At 40.6% G+C, this 19,961-nt stretch overlaps 1 protein-coding gene across 2 annotated transcripts in view; it reads right to left on the bottom strand.

The window, feature by feature from the left end:
- GALNT12 (polypeptide N-acetylgalactosaminyltransferase 12) overlaps positions 1-15,090 on the bottom strand; it is a 48,535-nt gene extending 33,445 nt beyond the window's left edge. For both annotated transcript variants that reach the window (XR_011683988.1, XM_071455598.1), the window contains exons 1-2: positions 14,573-15,090; positions 694-863 (exon numbers count right to left, since the gene is read on the bottom strand). Coding sequence is in view for 1 of the 2 variants with exons in the window: in XM_071455598.1 (XP_071311699.1) it covers positions 694-863; positions 14,573-14,952 (550 nt within the window). In the remaining variant the exon portion in view is untranslated. The remainder of the gene's footprint in view (positions 1-693; positions 864-14,572) is intronic.
- Positions 15,091-19,961: the final 4,871 nt, after the last annotated feature.

Genomic DNA, 19,961 nt, shown 5'->3' with positions numbered 1-19,961 from the left:
TAATACACTCTGAAATTATTTGTTTATGTCTTTCTATAGGAAGCTCTCTCCTCACTAGCATTTTACTGATAGTAGGGCTCTAAAGATTGTGGTACTTTGAACTCAGATTCGGCTATACATGTTTAGAAAGGACATGAAAAAGCACAAAACCTGGATTTGGACACAAATCACAGTTACTTTTAAGCAATTGAACACTTCACATTTACCTCTGTAATACATCCCCAGATCAATAAGAGCTTCTCAAATGTTACTTAAGACTTTCTGTATAAAAGTTTTATTCTTAACACAATTCATGTGTGGTGGAAAATGCCAGCATTTCCTTTATGTCCTATTGTTCAAACAAGACCAAAGAACTAGGTCACTGTCATTATATGAGACACCAGGGGAGCATTGGTGCAATCGAAACTTGCTCAATTCAGAAAACCCAAAGTGCTCTGTTCAGACTGGAGTCTATCCATATACACAAGCACTCGTGTTACTGCACAGCAAATGTGCTTCCCCATTCCAAACTAAATTTGGTACATAAGCCAAATTTTTCTCTGGCACACTACAAGAAAAACTGTTTTTCGGTGAGAGGTCTTTGTCATACAGTTTTGTGTTATGTGACCTGAACAGCATAACTCTTTCTCCTATGAACTGGCTGACCAAAAGAGCCCATCAACAATCAATACTATTTAGACTTGTTCTTCCTACCTTTGTCACTGTAATCATCTACAAGGATAATTTCTTCCAAAAGTATATCCGGAGATGTCTCAAGAACACTGTGAACGGTTCGCAGAAGCGTTGACCAAGCCTCGTTATAAAAAGCTATCACAACTGAGGTTTTTGGCAGGCTATAATAATCATATTTCTTCTCTCTGCATCTGTAAAGGGTGGGGGAGATAACATTTAATAGAAGTGCAAAAGCATTTCTTAATTTTCAGGAAACAATTCTCAAATCCATTTGCATGCTAGTTACGAACTGCAAGCAAGAACACAGAATGAATCTTAAAAGAAATGCATGTGTATGGAAAATTGTATGAGAAGACATTAGGAAGTTGCTTTTACAGAGGTTCCATTTCCACAGAAGCATTATGAATAAAATTCTGCAAACTATCAAAATGTCTAAAAAGACAAATAATAGGAGGTATTCTGGGCTGGTGTAGCTGCAGTAGCTGTCTTCGCACAATTTCAAATAGAAGAACAAGTAATGAACAAAATATGCCTCAGATTAAAAGAAAAAAAAAAAAGAAATGCAAAACCTAAGTGGAGTAAAAACAGTAACATAAACTAGCGATAACTGTTGCTTTGGAAAATAGAACAAGTGCTAGACAGTAAAAATACGACTGTGAAGGAACAGCAACATATAAAGAGGGAAAAAAAACCCAAACCAAACAACCAGCAACAAAACTGAAATGTATGCACACTGAAGCAGAATTTGGAGAGACCACACAACTGGCAAAATCTAATAGTGAAATCCACGGAAACGTAAAACAGATATAGAAATGCATGGTTTTCGCTCTATGGAGAGCCAGAAAGTTTGCAAACCTTTGGATTAAGCTCCAGAATGTATTTCCTATAAATATATATATGAACTTCCCTAAATGAACATAAGGATGCCAAGAAAGTTATAGCTGAGCCAAATGTATAAATTCTTAAAAGAATCCCCTGGTTTAGAAGAATTTTAAAATAACGATGGCATCTTCTACAATTTCTCCTCTTTGCTCAGAGCATTCCATATTGGCAGCTTTTATTGCCTGCAGTCACCAAGGGCAATAAAAGGGGCAGAAGGACAGACTTCAACTTCTGTAGACTGCTAAATCACAACAGATACCAAGGCAGGTAGCAAAACAGCAGCGAGTCCTCCAGAACATGTGCTATGGGGAGCTGAAAAGGGAAATTAAAACTGATCAGTAGAAAATGCAACAGGAAAATACTTTAGGTCAATTTAGGGGCACAAAAATTCCCCAAAACACGAAGAAAATTTAATTAGATGCAAACTGCTTACCTATAGCACATTGAGAATATTTTAACAAACTATTTATGTCTGCTGTGTCTGCAATTAAAAAAGGCTTATAGCTTTCTTTGGAGATTAGGCAGTATCTATTAAAATCAGTTGTACAGAAAGAAAAAAAAATCTGAATCTGATTATGCCTAATATTAAAATTCTTATGAAGGAAACAATAACTCTGTAGAGTAGTTCTGTAATAAATATATGAAAATGAGGAAGCAACAGGACAAATGACACTCAGGCAAAGGAGGCACCCAAAGGCTGCTTCTCAAACATGACAGGAACGCCCTGTGACAACACGTGTGCATACAGACATATATACATAGGTAGTACACATAAACACACACATTGATATAGTGAAGTACAAGAATGCTTGTCCCTCCAGGCAGTAACTTATCTTGAGGGGCTTTCACAGAGGAACTGTCTCACATCAACACCTGGTGACAGAATTGATTTATTTAGCCAGACATTCATGTATTGACACATAAAAAGGAGTGACAAGTGACATTTTAATTAACTTCTTTAATTGTAATGCAGAAAAACCCACTGTATGAATCCAATTTTAGAAATACATATTTAATTTAGCCTGCTGAAAAACATTTCTGCTCAGTACTGCCAGGAAAAAAAAAATCCATATACATCAGTCACTTGTACCAGGTAATTTTGAGTTCATTTCTTGATGGAAATAGGAGCTCTACATACTCAGTTTAGAAAGCTGAAGGAAAATATAAATAAATTTAAAAAAATAAAAAACACCAGGAAAGCAATCTTTGAAAAATATGTCAGGAAGATTCATGGGGGAAAAATGCTGTATTCCATTTAAAGAAAGGAAACCCAAAAGGTCTAAAGAAGCTTATAAGTCTAATTATAGATTAAAGACTTCAATGGATTTGCCTGACATTACATGCTGGAGATGGAAAACATAATTTGGCACAGAGCAAGGCAATCCCCACACTGTTTGTGATTCACTGTGCATTGCTGCCTCCTTCCTTGAACGCACCCCACACTGCAGAAAAAGGTCAGCCTACTACAAGACATACCAGAACACACGTTTCTTAGGTTTCCAAAGTCAAGAAAGAGGCCAGCGCTAAAAAATGGGTTTAATTTACCAGCTCCGTGGTGGAAGGCAGCACAGGAGTGAAGAGAAGTGACCCACCATGGTAGCACTGCAGGCTGCTGGCCACTGGCCAGCATGCCACCCTGACCTGAGCAGTACCCTGAAGTCCTTATTAAAAAAAAAAAAACAAAAACAAAACAAAATAAAACAAAACAAAAAAACCCCACCCATATTGTTCAACTTCTGCGCAGATTTGCATGTTTATCTCAGATATTATTTCCAAGACATATTTCTTGCTAAATTGTTAGAAGATCTCAACTGTTAGCAGTCTCAGTGTTGCTAAAGTGAAGCACACTTTTCCTTATCTTTCTGTAACGAAAGAGTTTCACTAAGCCTTAAAAATTAATCCCATTCGGGAGATTACAAACCCAAAGCATTTAAACCCTGGAAAAATTATAGCAGAAGAAAATCTTTAAAAAGCTAATGAATCCCTGAAATGGAAATGCTTGGCAGTGTTGCTGAATAACAATTAAGTGGCATGCCTATGGACACTAAACATTACCACTTCACAAGATATAAAAATTTCAAAAAACCCACTACAAGTACAAAACCTGATTGAAAGCCTAGTGGTCATAACTCATCTTTTCCATTCCTCAACTCCTGTTTACCACAGAAGCGCCTCAGCAGCCCATCTTCTGAATTCACACTTGCAAACTTCAAGATGTACTTTTATTATCCATGTGTCAGCCAAGTATCCCAGCTCCTACTTTCCAACTGAATCATTTCACTCCTACTTTTGGATTATTCAGAAAAACAAATGCATATCAATTACAGTATGCTGTTAAAATGACAGCAACTGGTGACAGCAGTCCCAAAATACGTTTTTGCACACACTGGGAACATCTATTTATGCATACTATACTGCAACCTGCTTTCAGCTTCTGAGTAGGACACTCTTTAGTGCCACCCTCAAACCCATAACACTGTCCTTTCCAATAGAGAGGATCATGTTAAGACAGTATTCATTGCATCTCACATTATTCATCCTAAAAACTACCTTTGAGCTGATCATCTGGGTTCTGCAGGTCCATAAAGACAGATCCAGAAGGCAACTCGCCTCACCCTCCTTAAGCCATTGATCCAGCACAGCCCAAGAGACCTCAGCGAGTAAGGCTTGATTATGGAACATTCCTTAACTTTTCTGTGAATAAAGTGAAATGTGGTCCCTTCCACTAGCTGTGATACATCACTTTGAACCTAGTCATCATAACTACCAAATGGTTGGTAAAAACATAACACAGACAGAAGGAAATTAGTTGCCAGTAAGCGTGACATTTCCAAACATGGAAAATAAATGCAGATGCATTTGAAGTCCAACATTCTTTCACAATTCTCCTTATCTTATTCAATCACAGGAACTTTACTGTTTTGTAATAATTTTGTAATTCGTGTTTTAAAATAAACAATTACCTAAATTAAAAATGGCATGTTGTGCACATTGAGTGGGTTCATTTTCTTCAGAGAAGTACACATATCTCTAGTCAACCTGATTTTGGTAACAGTTATCAGATACCAGGATCAGTCACTGAGGAAAAACCTGTTGCCAACACATCCAAGAGGCTTTTCTAGAGGCAACAAAATAAAGGCATACACTTTTAAACAGACTCAGATTTCACTGACAAACACTGGTATATAATGAATAAGCCACAACAGGTATGGCAATACAAAGGAGTGACACCTGCTCAGTCTCTGCCCTCTGGTCACTCCTGTTCTCTGCAGATTCACTGGAAAATGCACAAGCAGAAGCCTCGTGTAGGAATGTGCCCCCTGTTGACGGAGTGACAAAACTATCCTTTGTCTCCTTAAAAAGGAAAAAAGCCCAGAAGTTTCTTTCCTCAATTAGCAAAAAAGGCACCTCATAGGACCTGGGGGACTTCACCTCAAACTAAAGGATAGCCAATTGGACAGAAGCCAAAAAATCACGCCTGAGCAACTAATTAGAAAAAGAAGAGAACAAAGAAAGTAATCACTTTTGTGAGGTGTTTTACCAGGAGCAAGAACCTCTTGCACCTGGCTCAGTTTTTCTCTCTAAAGAGTTTGGTTATTTTGCCTTTTATTAAAACTTTTTTGTTTCCAACACTACCACAGAAGCCATCCTACTGATTTTACGCTTTCTAAGGTAGCTCAGCTATCTTGGGTGTGAAATAGATCTCCAAGAGCTTACCTGGCTCAAGGAGACCAATATTTCAGCCTTGTGCACAATAGAGTGACAGACAAAACATGGCCAGGACTGCCCCAGCCATCTTCCAAGGAGCAGATGGGGACACTACGATGCTTCAGCTTCATCCTGCTTCTGCATCATCCTTCATTTCCCTGAGGCACTTTCTGCCACACTGGGTGGGTGCTCCAGGGACCCTCCTACTTGATCACTGTGGCATAACACAGGCATAAAACAAACAAAAGCTTTGTCTTCTGGCATTTCTTAGCAATTTACACTAAGACAACATCTATATTTTAGAATTCTTAATGTGTTCATCCATAAATCTTTAAATCTCTCAATGGGAAGAAAGAGAAAATAATGCTGGTATGTACCTGGACACAAAACCATGTTCACTATGTACTGCCCTTTCTCTATGTTTCACTACAGCTTCTACTCAAACATCTAAGTCCAAAAAATGCACACTGAAGCCAAACACATAAAAGTGCATCCTCACACATCCAAATTCCTGTGGGGTTTTGGTTTTGCCTTTTTTACACAGCATTTTTAAATCACAGTCTCACCAAGAGTAAACAGCTGACAAGTTTAATAAATTAACCTTGGAGTCTACTACACTACACAGTCTTCTGTTAGCAAGTTTTACAATAGGTTATTTATTAGAAACCAAGGAGACATCACTCAGGAAATGCCTAAACAAAATTAAATGGGTTGTTTTCAAGAACATTTGTGTCAATTAATGTAATCACTCAATTTATTTCTTTGTAAAGAGCTGTTTCTCTAAGAGATGTGTATCTATACACAAGGAGAGAGCATGAATGTGTGCACACTGGGCGCACTGCCATGAGTTAATTAGGAATGGTTGCTGACATGCTCTTACTTGAGACTTTCACCACAACTGTGACAATGATACGGAAAGGGAAAACAGATTTTCAATCTCCAAATCTGATCTTCTATATGCACAGTTACTTATATTTTAACCAAAAAATTTGAAATGTTCTCTGAGTTTTCAAAAATTTGTCAAGAACACAAACTGCTCATCAATTATTTAGTGCTTTCAGAAGGTATACTCCGTAAGTTTCGATTTTGAAGTTTCAGTCTGAATGCCCCAGGCAAGTTCAGGATTGCACAGCTTCTCTCAAGAAGTGCAAAACAGCACGTGTCACTGCTGAAGCTGATTTATTTAACTTGATTTATGTGACTACAGTATGTGACATCCCATTGTCACCTGGAAAACACTGCCAGGGTTCTACCTCAGGCTGGCTTTCACATGGTGGGCTAGGAACCAGGTTGGCTGGGCTTGTTGTGATGGGCCATAGACATGCTGACCACCACACAGCCTCCTTTCCTCTTCCTAATTTGAACAGCTAAAACACCGACTTAAACTGCTCCTTCAGTAAGAGGTGTGCTCAAAAGTGGCATTTCATAGGCTGCAAGTAAATGAGGCTGATGGGGATGAATGGCAGCATCCATGGGCATCTCAATCTAGTTTCACCATCTTCACTCCCACTCCATAAATTGCAGAGGCAGCAATGTGGGCATTGGAATCTGCCAAGTACCTTCACCCAAGAGAAAGCACCTCCTTCTCTCACTTTCCCAAAGGCATGGCACAGGACACAGCAGCACTGGGATCTTCTATCCCCTTTTCTACTTTTGCCCAAGCTGCAGCTTGGAGTTCTGCACATCCATCCACAAGCACCCCAAGTCCTGCAGCATGATAGAGGTGGCAGCACTGGTTTCTAAGCCACCTCACAGTTACCAAGGCCGTGTCCCTTACTCCAGTCTGAATATATAGATGAACATCCACCCCTCACCCCTCTGTGTGGGAGAGTAACCTATGGATAAAATGCAGCACACGAGCCAAAAGCAACACCTCCCAAAGCCTGGGATACAAAAGCGCAACATCTCCGGTGGAATTAAAGGATATGATAAACATTATTCTTATCCCCCCCAAACACTACCCAACTTTCCATGCCAAATTTATTTTGTCACATAAGACTACCTTGATCCAACTGCCAGTTCAGGGATTTTCTTTTTCTTTTTTTTTTTAATTAAAAAAGGTTTATCTGGGCATGGAGAGGCTCCACCTGGTTTTACACACCTACACAAGCCACGTGTTCAACTATTGCAGAAAAAGGCATTGAGAGTTTACAGAAGGTGGGTCTTGGTGTGAGTAGCAAAGCACCCAGCAGCAAGGTGCTGATAACTGCCAGAATGGACAGATTATTTGGGGCAAGGCAGGAACAGTTAAGCAGGTGAGTTCAAGATGCTGGCCTACACTTCCCCACTGCTTGTCCCAGCCCAGCAGGCTGGCTAAAAGCTCCCTAAATTATATCTGCTGAAACAAACCACGTTAGAGAAAGCACCCCTTTACAGGCCACAACACTGTGATATGATCAAGTCTCTGGAAACAGAAGCTGGTTTGATTGTGAAACAGTTTTTCAGGTTATTTAATGTTCTACAGAATGATTCTCCCAATGACAAGAAGGTACTGACAAGATTGACTGCCAAAAGCTGTGTTAAGATTTCAGATAATAATGGGCTGTGCTGCCTTGTGCACAGACATTGCGAGAAGCAAGGAAAAAAGACACGAAGTCTGAAACAGAAGAAAATATTTGTTAAGAAGTTGGGGGTTGTGAAGGAGGTGGAACAGAAAGCAAATCTCTTTAAGACAGATCAAAAATATATTAAGAAATAAATATCTAGAAAGACTAAGTAAGAGAATTTACTAAGTCTGTATCCTAAAATCCACAAATTTAGGAAATCCATAGAGCCTCCTAATTCCAAATTGTTAGAGAAATACTACAGAATTTCCTAACTGACCCACATTCTGGATGTGCAGATGAGAAGGAAATCCTGCATGTGACAGTGGGGAAACCCACTTGATTTTTATTTTATTTTGCTGAGCTGAAACAGTGGTTGCATTTTGCTCAAATGTTTTCACTTTTCTTCCAAGATAGTGAGTGAGATACACTTAACCTTTCCACAGAGACATACTATTTCCTACACCTACATTCAAAAACTTACTTTAGTGTGAGTAACTTGATTCACAACAAGAAAAAATATTTTGCAAAGCCATAACTGAAAGAAGCTATTGTATTCATCACTACAAATAAGGTGTGGATGCACCTGATCCTTATAGACAATTGTTTAAATGAAAGCAGCTTTTGAATTTTTTTTTAAAAATCAGCTTTTTTGCTTACTATCAATCACTGATCTGGGAACTTTTTCAATTTAAAAATTAAATCAGCTGAAACCAAGCAATAATCTTGATGTCAAAGGAAGTTGAGGAAGTTTACCAGAAGCTGGAAAGGAAAATGGTGAAAAATAATCATGTGAGCTCTTCTGGAAAATATCTGCTGGGGGTTGTTAAAAGCATAATGACAATGAAAAGTGACACATTTTTACAGATGACAGGAAACAAAAGTAGCAAAATATCCTAAATATCAAAGCAATAATGGAAGCATTGCTTCATTTTGTACTGCTATAAAATGTAAGCCTTTTTATTAAAAAAAAAAGAAAAACAAACAAACAAAAACCACAAAAAACCCAAAACAAACATACAAAAACCCAAAAAGAACAACTATAGTGAAGAATTATTTTTACCCCACTTACTGTCTGAGGAAAGACTGAAATGTCCTAGAGAAACATAGCTTTGAAGGTCTAAAGCCTGTTTATAGATGAAAGAAATCCTGCCAACTAACACTAAAGTAATGACTAAAAGGTATTATAATTAATATAGTTACTCGTATCCAATTACATATTTCCAAAAAGCTCAGAAATCAAACCAAAAAATCCTAACACCAAACAGGTGACCACAGTGTTCCAAAACTACTATACCAAACACACTCTTAAGTGTTTAATGCAAAGCCTTATCTTGCTAGAAGTCGTGTGCTGTGTCCCCTGATCAGACACACAGCATGGGAACACCCGTGCCAAAGTCAGCTCTGGGCACAAGGTGCACCATCAGGTGATGGTTTAGAGGGAAAGGATGTGCCAGAAAGGTCAAGCTGCTGCAGCTCACTTCTTCAAAGGGTTGTATTTCCTATAGCACAAAAAAAAAAAAAAAAAAAAAAAAAAAAAAAATTAAAAAATCACTGCAGTTATTTCACCTTTAGGTAAGAGACGAAAGAGAAGCTCCCGGGTGAAGTCAGTCTTTCACTGTAAGCTGAGGAAGGAAACACTCAGCTGCTGTGCCTTTTCCCAGAACAGGGTCAGGTTAAAACTCCTGTCAGGAATAGCTGTGATTTTTGGAGTAGAAAAGGAACCCAAACCTAGTATCAAGGCTTATTCTTGGAACTTGCTAGCAAGACACTATCAGACAAACATCCTGGTATAATTTACTATTTACAGCCCAGAAAACAAAACAAATCATAGAAGAGAGACTTTGGGAGAATCGAATTCAAATATGGGAACAAACAGGAAAAACAGTATTGAAAGACAAAACAATCACAGCACAAGATTGTTATGCTAAAGTCAAACATAATATTCCCCCAAAATAAATAAAATTATAGGCATAAATGATGGTGGCAGAGGAATTTGAGCATTTGTGTATATCTAGCCATCTATACAAAAACACTTAAAGATATATGGACAGACACTTATACATAAAATCACACCTATAAAAAAAAATCATACAAAGAATCTCTCCAAAACACAAAAGATTAACTAGAATTGAAGAACAAACCTCTCAAACTTTTTTAAATAGCTGAAAAATACTATGCAGACCACATTCAATATTTTGGGGGCTTTTGTGGCTACTTAGGAAAGACAGGAAAGAATTAAAAATCCATTTCCTTGTGACCACAAGTAAAACGAGTCTCAAGGGCTGAATCAGGCTTCTACCATGAAAGAGAAAACATGAAATGCCGAGTCAGCACAAAAGTGCCTAGTCCTGACTTGCTCCTTTTGTACCAAGAGTCAGCTGAAAGGCAACTTGTGTGCTCTTACAGAAACTATCCCCAAAATAAGTGAGCAATGCATCCCTACTGTAGTACAGTAAGAAAAAGTAGAATGCCTAAAATCTGAAACAATGCTTGAAAATAGCCCTTAATCTAAAAGTACCCAAGTAGAAAAACTGGAAATGTAATTCTTACACATTGTAATAAGCTGTAAAAGGCTAAGAGAACGTATCAGTTGTCTGCCTAGCCCTACAGTTCTGTACAAGCACACAAGGAGAAGCCCCATGGGACACAATGCTGACATGTTGTTGCAGGGAGAGGAAGGCAGAGCAGCAGCAGCCAAACCCATGGCCCCAAGCTCATCACACCCACTTACAGAGCATCAGCCCCAACAGGGCCCTCAGTAAGTCAAAGTCTGACAGAAGACACTCGCTGGTTTTAAACCTCCTATAGTTGTTGCTCCCTTTATGAGTACAAACTCAAGAAATGAAGGGTAGATGTTGGGAAGACAAGCTGAGCCATGCAGACAACCTTACAATCGGGGGACAAAAATAAAAATTAATCACTGTGGCAGTGATGTTGCATTTAAAGAGGTGTTCAAATGTTGTTGAATCTCCATCCTTGGAGGCTTCAAAGTTGGACTAGACACTCCAAAGTTCCCTTCCAACCTCCATCCTTCTCTGACCCTATGGCTTATTTCACTTCTAGCCTTGTACAAACTGTATCATCATTTAGTAACTTACCTTCTTATCCATAAGATTCTTCCAAATGGACATTTTTCTAGATTATTTATACATAATGTTTATTTGTTTATATGTATACTTTCAATAAAACTAAAAAAATCCTGTGTGATGAAACACATTTTCAGTTGCTGATGTCAAGTTCAGACAGTTAAAGGAAGCAGAAATTGTCTAAAGGAAACAATGGTAGTTGTCAAGTTCTTTGGGTCTATGGGTCAATACAAACAGAATCAGTCATCACAAAAAGCAAGTTACGGTGGTGGGAACAAGAAGGAATAACAACTTTCTGAATATTTTCACTGTGAGGAATATATTAGTAGGAGAAACATCTATATTGGAAACCTCTTGGATTCATAGTCAAATATCATCAATCAATACATTATTTGAGAGAGTAATCTCAGCCAAATTATTCTTCTCTTCCTGTACAGTATTACCTGACATAGATATTAGCAAATACCTGCCACACTTGTGTTCCCATGGCAGGTCCAGGATGTACAACGTGCAGCAGTAGGAAAAGATTTTTGGCTCAAGTTTCTGACACAGCAACACCTTGTGCAATCATTTTGCATATCACATTTAACAGCTTATTGGCTCAGATACTCTCTATCTTATTGGCTCAGATACTCTCTATCTTACTAGCCAAACTCTAGTTTTCATTGGATTCAAGTGTTTTCACCAATTCACACATAGAGAGTGGGTTCATTGATCAGTGTGGGAGGACATTAACATCAAAAGGAGCGTTGGGGCATCCAGGTGGTGGTAATGTTGTGTTTCCTTTTTATTCACCCATTTTTTTAGTATCTAAAATTTCCAGATTGCCTCCACACAAACAAGAATATGCTGAAACAGACCAAAAGCCCATAGCCCAGAACAGAGTCTCCAAGTATAGTATCTGTCAATAACTCCTAATACTCGATTTAAATTTTCTAGAGGATGGACTATGCTTTACAGGAAATGGATTTTTGGAACAGGGAGGTGGCAGAATTTGTTTTATCCATTTTCATGCATCAACCATGTATTGCAGGAATCCTGCAGGAGATACACTTCCAGAAGGTCCCCTGTCTTTCAGGCTGAAGACCTGTAAATTAGTCACTTCTTTATGAAAGGCATGCTGTAAGTTGAACTGCATTGAGTCCAACACAGATTTCTGTGGGACTTTATCTTTGCTCCTTAAAATAAAAACCAAAGCTAACAAAACAAAAAAAAAACTGAAAAAAACCCCACCAAAAAAAAACCCGCAAAAAAAAAAAAAACTGCTTCACAGCTTCTACTCAGTTATTTATAAATGCAAGGAAATTCCACTTTATTTCACAGTTGTTTAAGGAACTCTTCAAGTAACAACACACTTCTTTATCCATATAATTACGACCTTCAAAGAACTCATATAGATTTGTAAGACACGTCATCCTTGACAAAAGCCTTGTTGACTTTCTCAATAGATCACACCCTCCCATCTGTTACTAATTCTTTCCCTTACCACAGTTTGTAGATAACATGCCTGGAAAAGATCCAAGGATTGCCAGCACACAGTTCTCTGGTTCTCTTCAGGGACTCCACTAAAGAAACGGTGCATTTGTCACGTTCTGGTCTTCTGGTATCAAAGCTGTCTCACTGATCACATCTAAAATTTAGCCTTTGCATGATTTTGGTGGACCACTGAAGTCTAGTTGCCATCTACCATTACTACTTATTTCCCATCACTGTAGCCTCACCCATTAACAAAATGTTCATTAAAGGTCATAAATAGTCAAGCATTACCCATCTTAAAATAAAAAATAAAATAATTCCCCTAGACTTGAGATTTTGAACTGCATAACCTCTAATCTTGGAACTAGGTGCAATGCATTTTCTATGGCTGTGGACTTGGTGAGAAGTTCTTCATTTTTTTTTATAATTATGGGGGTTTTTTTACTTCATTCTCTTACATGGTCTTCCTTCTTGAGAGAAGGAGTTAACACTTCATTGCAAAATTTGCTTTGGGAAAGTTTTTTATATTTGCTGTGGGAGTTGGAGAGATGCTCTGTGACATTTTTGCCACAATTTAGATTTAAGTGTGCACAAAGGCATGAAGCACTTGCCAACAGTACAATACAGCCCCAGCTTCAGAAGGCAATTATCTCTGAGATTATGTCACTGATGCTTCTGTGATTCTTTTGGTTTGGATATAATTTGTCATTTCAGCATCCATATATTCAAATCAAAAAGGGTCTGCTGTTGTAGCAAAATCTATTTAAATTATTTTCATTTCTAGAATAGTCACCCACACCCATCTATAATGTCTCCTATTCAACAACTGTGACTTTCCATTTCTTCTAACACCCTGTCATAGAGAAATGGCAGAAGTCCAAAATAACTCATTGAAATGATTTAATTCTTCCCACGGAAATGAAATTTAAATGGTCCTTTTTGACCTATAGTCTAAAGACTGCTGATAAGAGGGGAATAATAACTGAGTAAAACAAGCCTAGTGTCGGGCTTAAACTTATGATGAAAAGGCTTTGCATTTGCACTGCAACTTTTTGAAAGCCATTCTAAGATTCATGCTTTAGATTCAGCACTTACAATTAGAGTTGGTGAAACATTGGGCAGGACACACGGGTGTGAAGTGAATGCACGGGAGTGCCAGAGCCCTGCTTTTTCCACAGCTTTTTGCTACCATATCCTACAAATCTGTTATAACTAAACAAACCAGCTGAAGCCAAGCTCAAGTGAAACAAAGTGAGGAGTCAGTAGCAGCCGTGGCTCCATCCCAGCCCCTGTGACAGCTAGCACAACCCCCTAAATGGCTGGCCCTTCCTCTCACCAGCCAGCAGCTCACTCACAGGAGAGCCCAAGACGGTGCCACCCTGAGTATTTGCGCAAGGGCCCAACAGTCAGACCTGTTGTGCCACGCTGGCTTCACAGCTGCATTGAGCCATTGCCTGTAAACGTGAGCCACCTCATCGAACATTATCTAACCCTTTGTTTACAATCGCCTGTGCCATTATCTGCCGCTGGTGTAATAACTATACATGTAATTAGTAAATGCACCTTGTCCCAGCAATCATACATCCCGGATCAAGAACAGTCCCACTTTAGAATACTGCTACCCACATTTGTGAGCACCATTTCTAGCTCAGTTCTGGTAAAACTGCTGATAAAACAATCTCCTTTAACTGTGCGTCTTAAGACATTTGAATACAATGCACAGCTGAAATCTGGGAAGCATAACATTTGTAAAGCTGGGAGTGACTGAAAAAGTATGCTGCTGCCCATGGTGACTGACCCAGGGGACAGCAGCAGTAGGAGGGGACAGCAGCGGGAGAAACACGGCAGAGCAGCGTAGCTTGAGGACTGAAAACACGCTACCAGGGCTACGTGGGGAAACAACCTGTACCCATACCACCAACACGCGACTTCGTACTGCCCTGTGTAGGTGCGGCAGCCTGGCAAAGTCACCAATCGACTTAACTCCGAGAGCGAACGCTGTGATCCAAGAGCGTTTGTGATGGGAAAGTTTCCAAAAGCCTCCACGCTCCTGAGCGAGAGGTACTTGAGAGAGACACGACTACCCCGCGCTGACCGCTGCCAGCAGACAGTCCAGTTTGCCGGAGCGGCTGTCTGAGCCGCAGCAGCAGCGGCAGGCACGGCTCCCCTGCCCCGGCCCCGCCTGCCCTCGGCGGTACTCACAGCGGATGCCAGCGCTCGGGCAGGCGGCGGTGCAGCGAGATGCGGTCGCTCAGGTAGATGTTGATCTGGTGCCGGCGGATGCTCTCCTCCTGGCGGCGCTTCTCGGCCGGGCTCAGCTCCAGCCTCACCGCCCGGCCCAGCTCCCCCAGCGCCCCCGGGTCCAGGGCCGGCTTGTCGTACACCGGCCGCCGCAGCAGCTCGGAGTCGGGGGACGGCGGCTGCGGCGGGGCGCGGCGGGCGGCGTGGAGGGGCGGCGAGCCGTGCCGCCACACGAGGAAGCCGAGGGCGGCCAGCAGCCCCAGGGCGAGCAGCGCGCCCTCGCTCCGGCAGCCCCGGCCCCGCTTGCCCCAGCACAGCCCGCGGCCGAGGCGGCCGGCCATGCCGAGCGAGCGGTGGCTGCCGTCTCACGGACACGGGCGCGCCTCCGCCCCGGGCAGACTCGGCGAAGTTCTCAGGACCTGCCCACGCCGCGACACCCGCCCGCCGGCAGCGCTGCCCCGCCAGGAAGCCCGCACGGCTCCTCCGCCGCCGGCTCCTCCCTCCTCCCCGCCCCGCCGCCGGCCAGCCCGGAGGGGCGCGGCGCGGAAGAGCCGGGCTCGGGCGCTGCCGCGGGGCGGGGAGCGGTACCCCGGGACAGGGAACCCGCCCCGCTTGTCCCCCGGGCGTGCTGCGCCACTGCCGCCCTCCAGCCGCCTCCCCGGGAACGATGTCCCTCGGTTTCCTGGTGGTCGGAAGGCTGCTTGGCCCCCGAGGGTTCCGGCATCCCAGGGAAGGCACACGGCTCCAGCCTGCTCCGCGGTCACCCTGGGGACATAGCCGGTGGAACCAGCGCTGGTGCTGACCCATCCCGGGGCAAGGAGGGAGTGGAAGCCATCCCGGTTCGGTCGGATCACACAGAACTGGGATGCGGGGAGGAGGGAGGCATGTTCCTTTTGCTGTCACCCTTCAAGGGAAAGGTGATCTGGTCGCATGGAAGCTTGAGGGACCTTCATAAGCGCTGGTTAGCTGCGTGGTGGATATGCCATTTCCCCAGCAAGGGAAAGATCTGCTGGCACTGAGCTGTCAGGGCCACAGCAAGCTGCTTTGGCCTCTGGAAGTAATTGAGGTAGCCCCAAGACTTGCTGTCTATGGACAGAAATTTTCAGAGCTGCAGGACAGCAAGGGAGGTTATTTCCCACAGAGGAGGTAGGAAGAGCTTAGGGGTCAAAGGGAGCAAATTGATAAGAAACCAGGCTTCATCCATTCTGCTGCCTGTAGGATAGCACGTGCTTCAGAAGAAGAGCAGAACGCAGGCTAAGAAACTATAGGCATTAATGACAAGCTTTTTTGCTGAAGAAAGGAGTGTTCTTGGTTGAAAAAAGTCAACCAATGTGGCCTCATTGAGAGAAATCCAAAATACAAGTGAAAATCCCAAGTTTATTGTACACATATTAGGCAGTCCATTCTATGGCTTGACAGAATCATGGGGAAAAAAACCAACAGTAGCACTAGTTAGAGCTTTCAGATTTGCTTCATACTCAACAACATATCCATACTGCTTGTTTTACTTCAGCTCATAACAGTATGAAGCCCCGTCTGCCTAAACTTGTGATCTGGAGACCGTGAGATTACGCGAGTTCCTGATTTTGTGTTTGAAATACTTTAACATAAATGTAACGTAACTGGATACAGTTTCTCATTCGCAGTAGGGAACTGGAACTGGTTTTGAGGGGTAATTTGCTCCATGCAGTTTCCACGTTCACTGCAGCATCCTCTGCTGTTGGAGGCCTGTCAAGATCAGCCCAGCAGAGGAGTTCGGTCATGCCCAAAGAGAGAACTTCAGCCCAGTACACAGCACTGGGCGGTGCTCACCAGCACTACTGAGGAGTGAGTGAAACTAACACTAAGGAACGGAAAAAAATTCATCATTTTCAGGGTCAGAGCATACAGCTATGAGCTCTTTCTGATTTTACATGATCATAAATATTGTATGTGACAACAAATGCAGACTCAACTACTGTGGGGGCCATGCTCTGGACAGAAGGATGCTGAAAATCAGTGACAGATTCTGATTCTGGCAAGCTAGTATAAATCAAGTAATCTAGGTGGATTTGCCATGAGTGTGTGTATGGATGGATTATTTCTTATTCAGCTATACAGCTAGCTATCACAGGAAATTATATAGGCACAAATCTAGTTTCAATATGCTTTGTAGAGAACTACTAAATATCAATATGTTGGACATGAGAATTTACATTGCATATGAAGAATGTCATGTCTAGCAAACTTTGGGTCTGAAGAGTCAGCTGGCACCAGTTATTGCATGCCCAGTGTTTGCTTTGCCTCCTTGCTTGCCATCTTTCTGAATGAAGGAAGCCTATTCCTGGTATGAATCAAAGGAGAAGAGATCCTCCTGGACTCCCAAAAGAAGTTACTGAGGAGATTGGGAAGAGCAAAATGTAGGACTAAGAGTTAACTAAGAAGAGTGAGAAAAAAAAAAAATACAAAAAAAAATCCCAAGAAAAAAACCCAGAGAGTTTTGCTACAGAGGTTCTTAAATATTATAAGAATCTGTATTTTATATGAGTATTTTAAGTATTAGAGCAATATGGAAGAAGCACAAGAACATGATCACATGACTAAAACAAGTTCTGAAACATAAATTGGGAAACAGAGAACCAAAAATTACAGAACTGCTCTCAGCAGTAATAATGCTCTTATGGCAAAGTCATGGGTGAAGACTTTCTGTGATGACCACTGCAGTGGGGATTGAAGTATTGCTAGTAAACAGTAGTTCCCTGGGGATGACATCCAAACACATAAACCAGAGGAAATTCATTAAGAGAAAGTACAGTAATTAGGCTAATGTAAAAATCATAAAGAATCAATTATTTGCATTCACAAAGAAGTTTGTACAAGATATAAAGAATATGAAGGTAAAACATGTTTTGTCAAACCTTTTCAAACATTTTTTGGGATGCAAATGTGATGGGAAGACTGAACACTCTGAGCTGAAATAGTTAAGGTGTAAAAATTCTCTCTGAACATACAAATAAGCCCCAGCAGGGAAAAAAAAAATCTTCAATCAACAAGGCAAATGAATGAGTTTACTGCTAGCCATAAAACTTGCAGCAAAATTTTCATGGAAGAGTTCCTTTTAAGCAGTTCTCTTGTTTCTTTCATGTTGAATAACAATGGAAGTTAAAATAATTTGTTTTGATTTCTTAGTGTTTAGTGAGTGATAATTTCAATTTCTTCAGGAGTTTCAACCAAAGATAAGTAGAGTAACCAAACAAGTCATATAAAAACTCTAATTACCTATCTAGAGATATCTATTGTGTCCTTAGTTGTCCAAATTAAAACAGATCAGTAGAATAAGCAATGGCTTTGAAAAGTTTATTTTTAAAAACAGAAAATTTTTTCTTCACCTCAGAGAGTATTCAAAATATTAATTAAACCTTTCAAAAAGCACTAAGAGAAAAGGACTAACCACAACAATATGCAATTGTCCACAAGAATTCACATAATAGTGAATGTAATAGCTAAATTAAGGGTGTATCTCTTGCTCTCTGAAATATGCTTGAAATGCAGGTAATATTTAGTTCACCTAAAATACATGAGCTTATTGAAGGACCAGGTTTACATATAGGGAATACCAAAAGAGGTAAGATAATATGAACTATTAAACAGCTGTATAGTTATTAAAAGGTATTCTTATTTTTAGTGATGATGTATACATTACAGAAAAAACAGAGCTATTAAATTTTGCCAAATATTTAAAATTCACCTCATAGAAACCTTTCCTTTTTTTTTTCTTTTGTGTGTAAAAAGCAAAAATCTAAAATGGAAATAGAGTGGGAAGACTGCATTTTCAATAAGTTAAACAGCTTCCCAAATTCACACTTTCAGACTAAAAATAAAGTATCAAATAATATATTTCAGAATAAAGTTCCTAGTTCTAGAAAATGCCAAAGCTTACATATTCTAAAGAAAAAAAATCAGAAGAATATGATAGGAAACATCATGTATGAATACTTTGGACATAGATAGGAAATTTGCTTAAGGAGAGGAAGAATCATCCAAGCTATAAAACATACTCCCTGGAGATAGCATTGGACCTATGGGGTCATTGTTCACCATTATTTTAACTGTGCATAAAAACTGTGCACAAAAACTGTGCACTGTCCTGCAGGACCCCCCCAGTTCTCACATTGGCTGCTCTTTCTCTCCTTTATTAGCACAAATATTTTAAAAATATTATTATTCCGCCTATTGTACTACCAGTGCCAAGGATTTTTTTTTTAATAAATGTGTTTGGATTGAAAGTCTCTTTATTTGAGACAGCTGCACAGTGCATGCAAAACATGAAATGAGCTGCACCCTGCTTTCCCAGGGCCAAAGGGTCCTCAGTGCTTCAGCAGGAACCCTGTTTCACAGCGTAGGCTTCAGGTCAAGAAGGAAGCTGGGTGTATAGTGCAGAGGCAGAAAGATCAAGGAATTGAGAGGAAGAACCCTAAAAATAAAACAGAATAAAACCACAGACTAGATGACTGAGATAGAAACTGTCGCCTATTCCAGGGATCTTCTATCATAATCTTCTATTCATCAGCCTTCTAGGCTGATGAATGCTGTGAAATTCTCCTAGTGACAAGTCAATAAAATGAGGCAGCATTCAGTGGACTACTTGGGCAAGACCTCAGCTGCACCAGTTTGCAGATCTCTGTAGAACGTGTATGTGCACATGTGTATGTGCACCCATAGATAAAATACACATACAAAATGCCTGCTCAAAAGGTCACATACAAGCCAGGATGGACAGACAGAGACAGAACATGCATGTCAAAGCCATCAATCAATATATTTGCTTGCTGTAGGTATGCATTGATTGGATATAATTTTTCTCTTACGCTAAATAGCAAGCATGAACTGCAGGCAGTGGAAGAGAAAAGGAACATAAAGGAAACCTAGGCCAGGAAGCTTAGCTGTCAGAAAGTATTGGAACAAAACTGCAGTTCTGCTCACAAGCTATGGTATGATGTGACACGTTAATGAAGATATATGTTGGAAACCTGACTGATTTTTCATACAGTCTCATGTGGACACAATGAATTAAAATACTGAGTGGCAAATATTTTTTGAAAGTTTGTCAAAATTATGGCATACTCTGAAACAAATAAATGAAGTAAATTCCTCATAAAGGTATAGCAGCTCGTCACAGTAGACAAAGAGAAGACCACGATTAAAATTCTGAACCAAGAAGTCAAGCAGATATTATGTTGTGAAATTAATCTATGTCACCCTACACTGTAGCTACTTGTTACCATTTGGTTTTTAGTAATTTTATCAAGGTTGTTTCTGTTTCTATGCCTGAAAGGAACACAGTTAACATACATAAGTACAGTGATACTGG

This window comes from Agelaius tricolor, unplaced genomic scaffold (assembly GCF_023055355.1).
Source record: "Agelaius tricolor isolate 1412-34295 unplaced genomic scaffold, bAgeTri1.0.p SCAF_2, whole genome shotgun sequence".
NCBI classification, from domain to species: Eukaryota; Metazoa; Chordata; class Aves; order Passeriformes; family Icteridae; genus Agelaius; species Agelaius tricolor.
The sequence above is the reverse complement of the archived record's forward strand: the minus strand, read 5'-3'. Positions and strand labels throughout refer to the sequence as shown.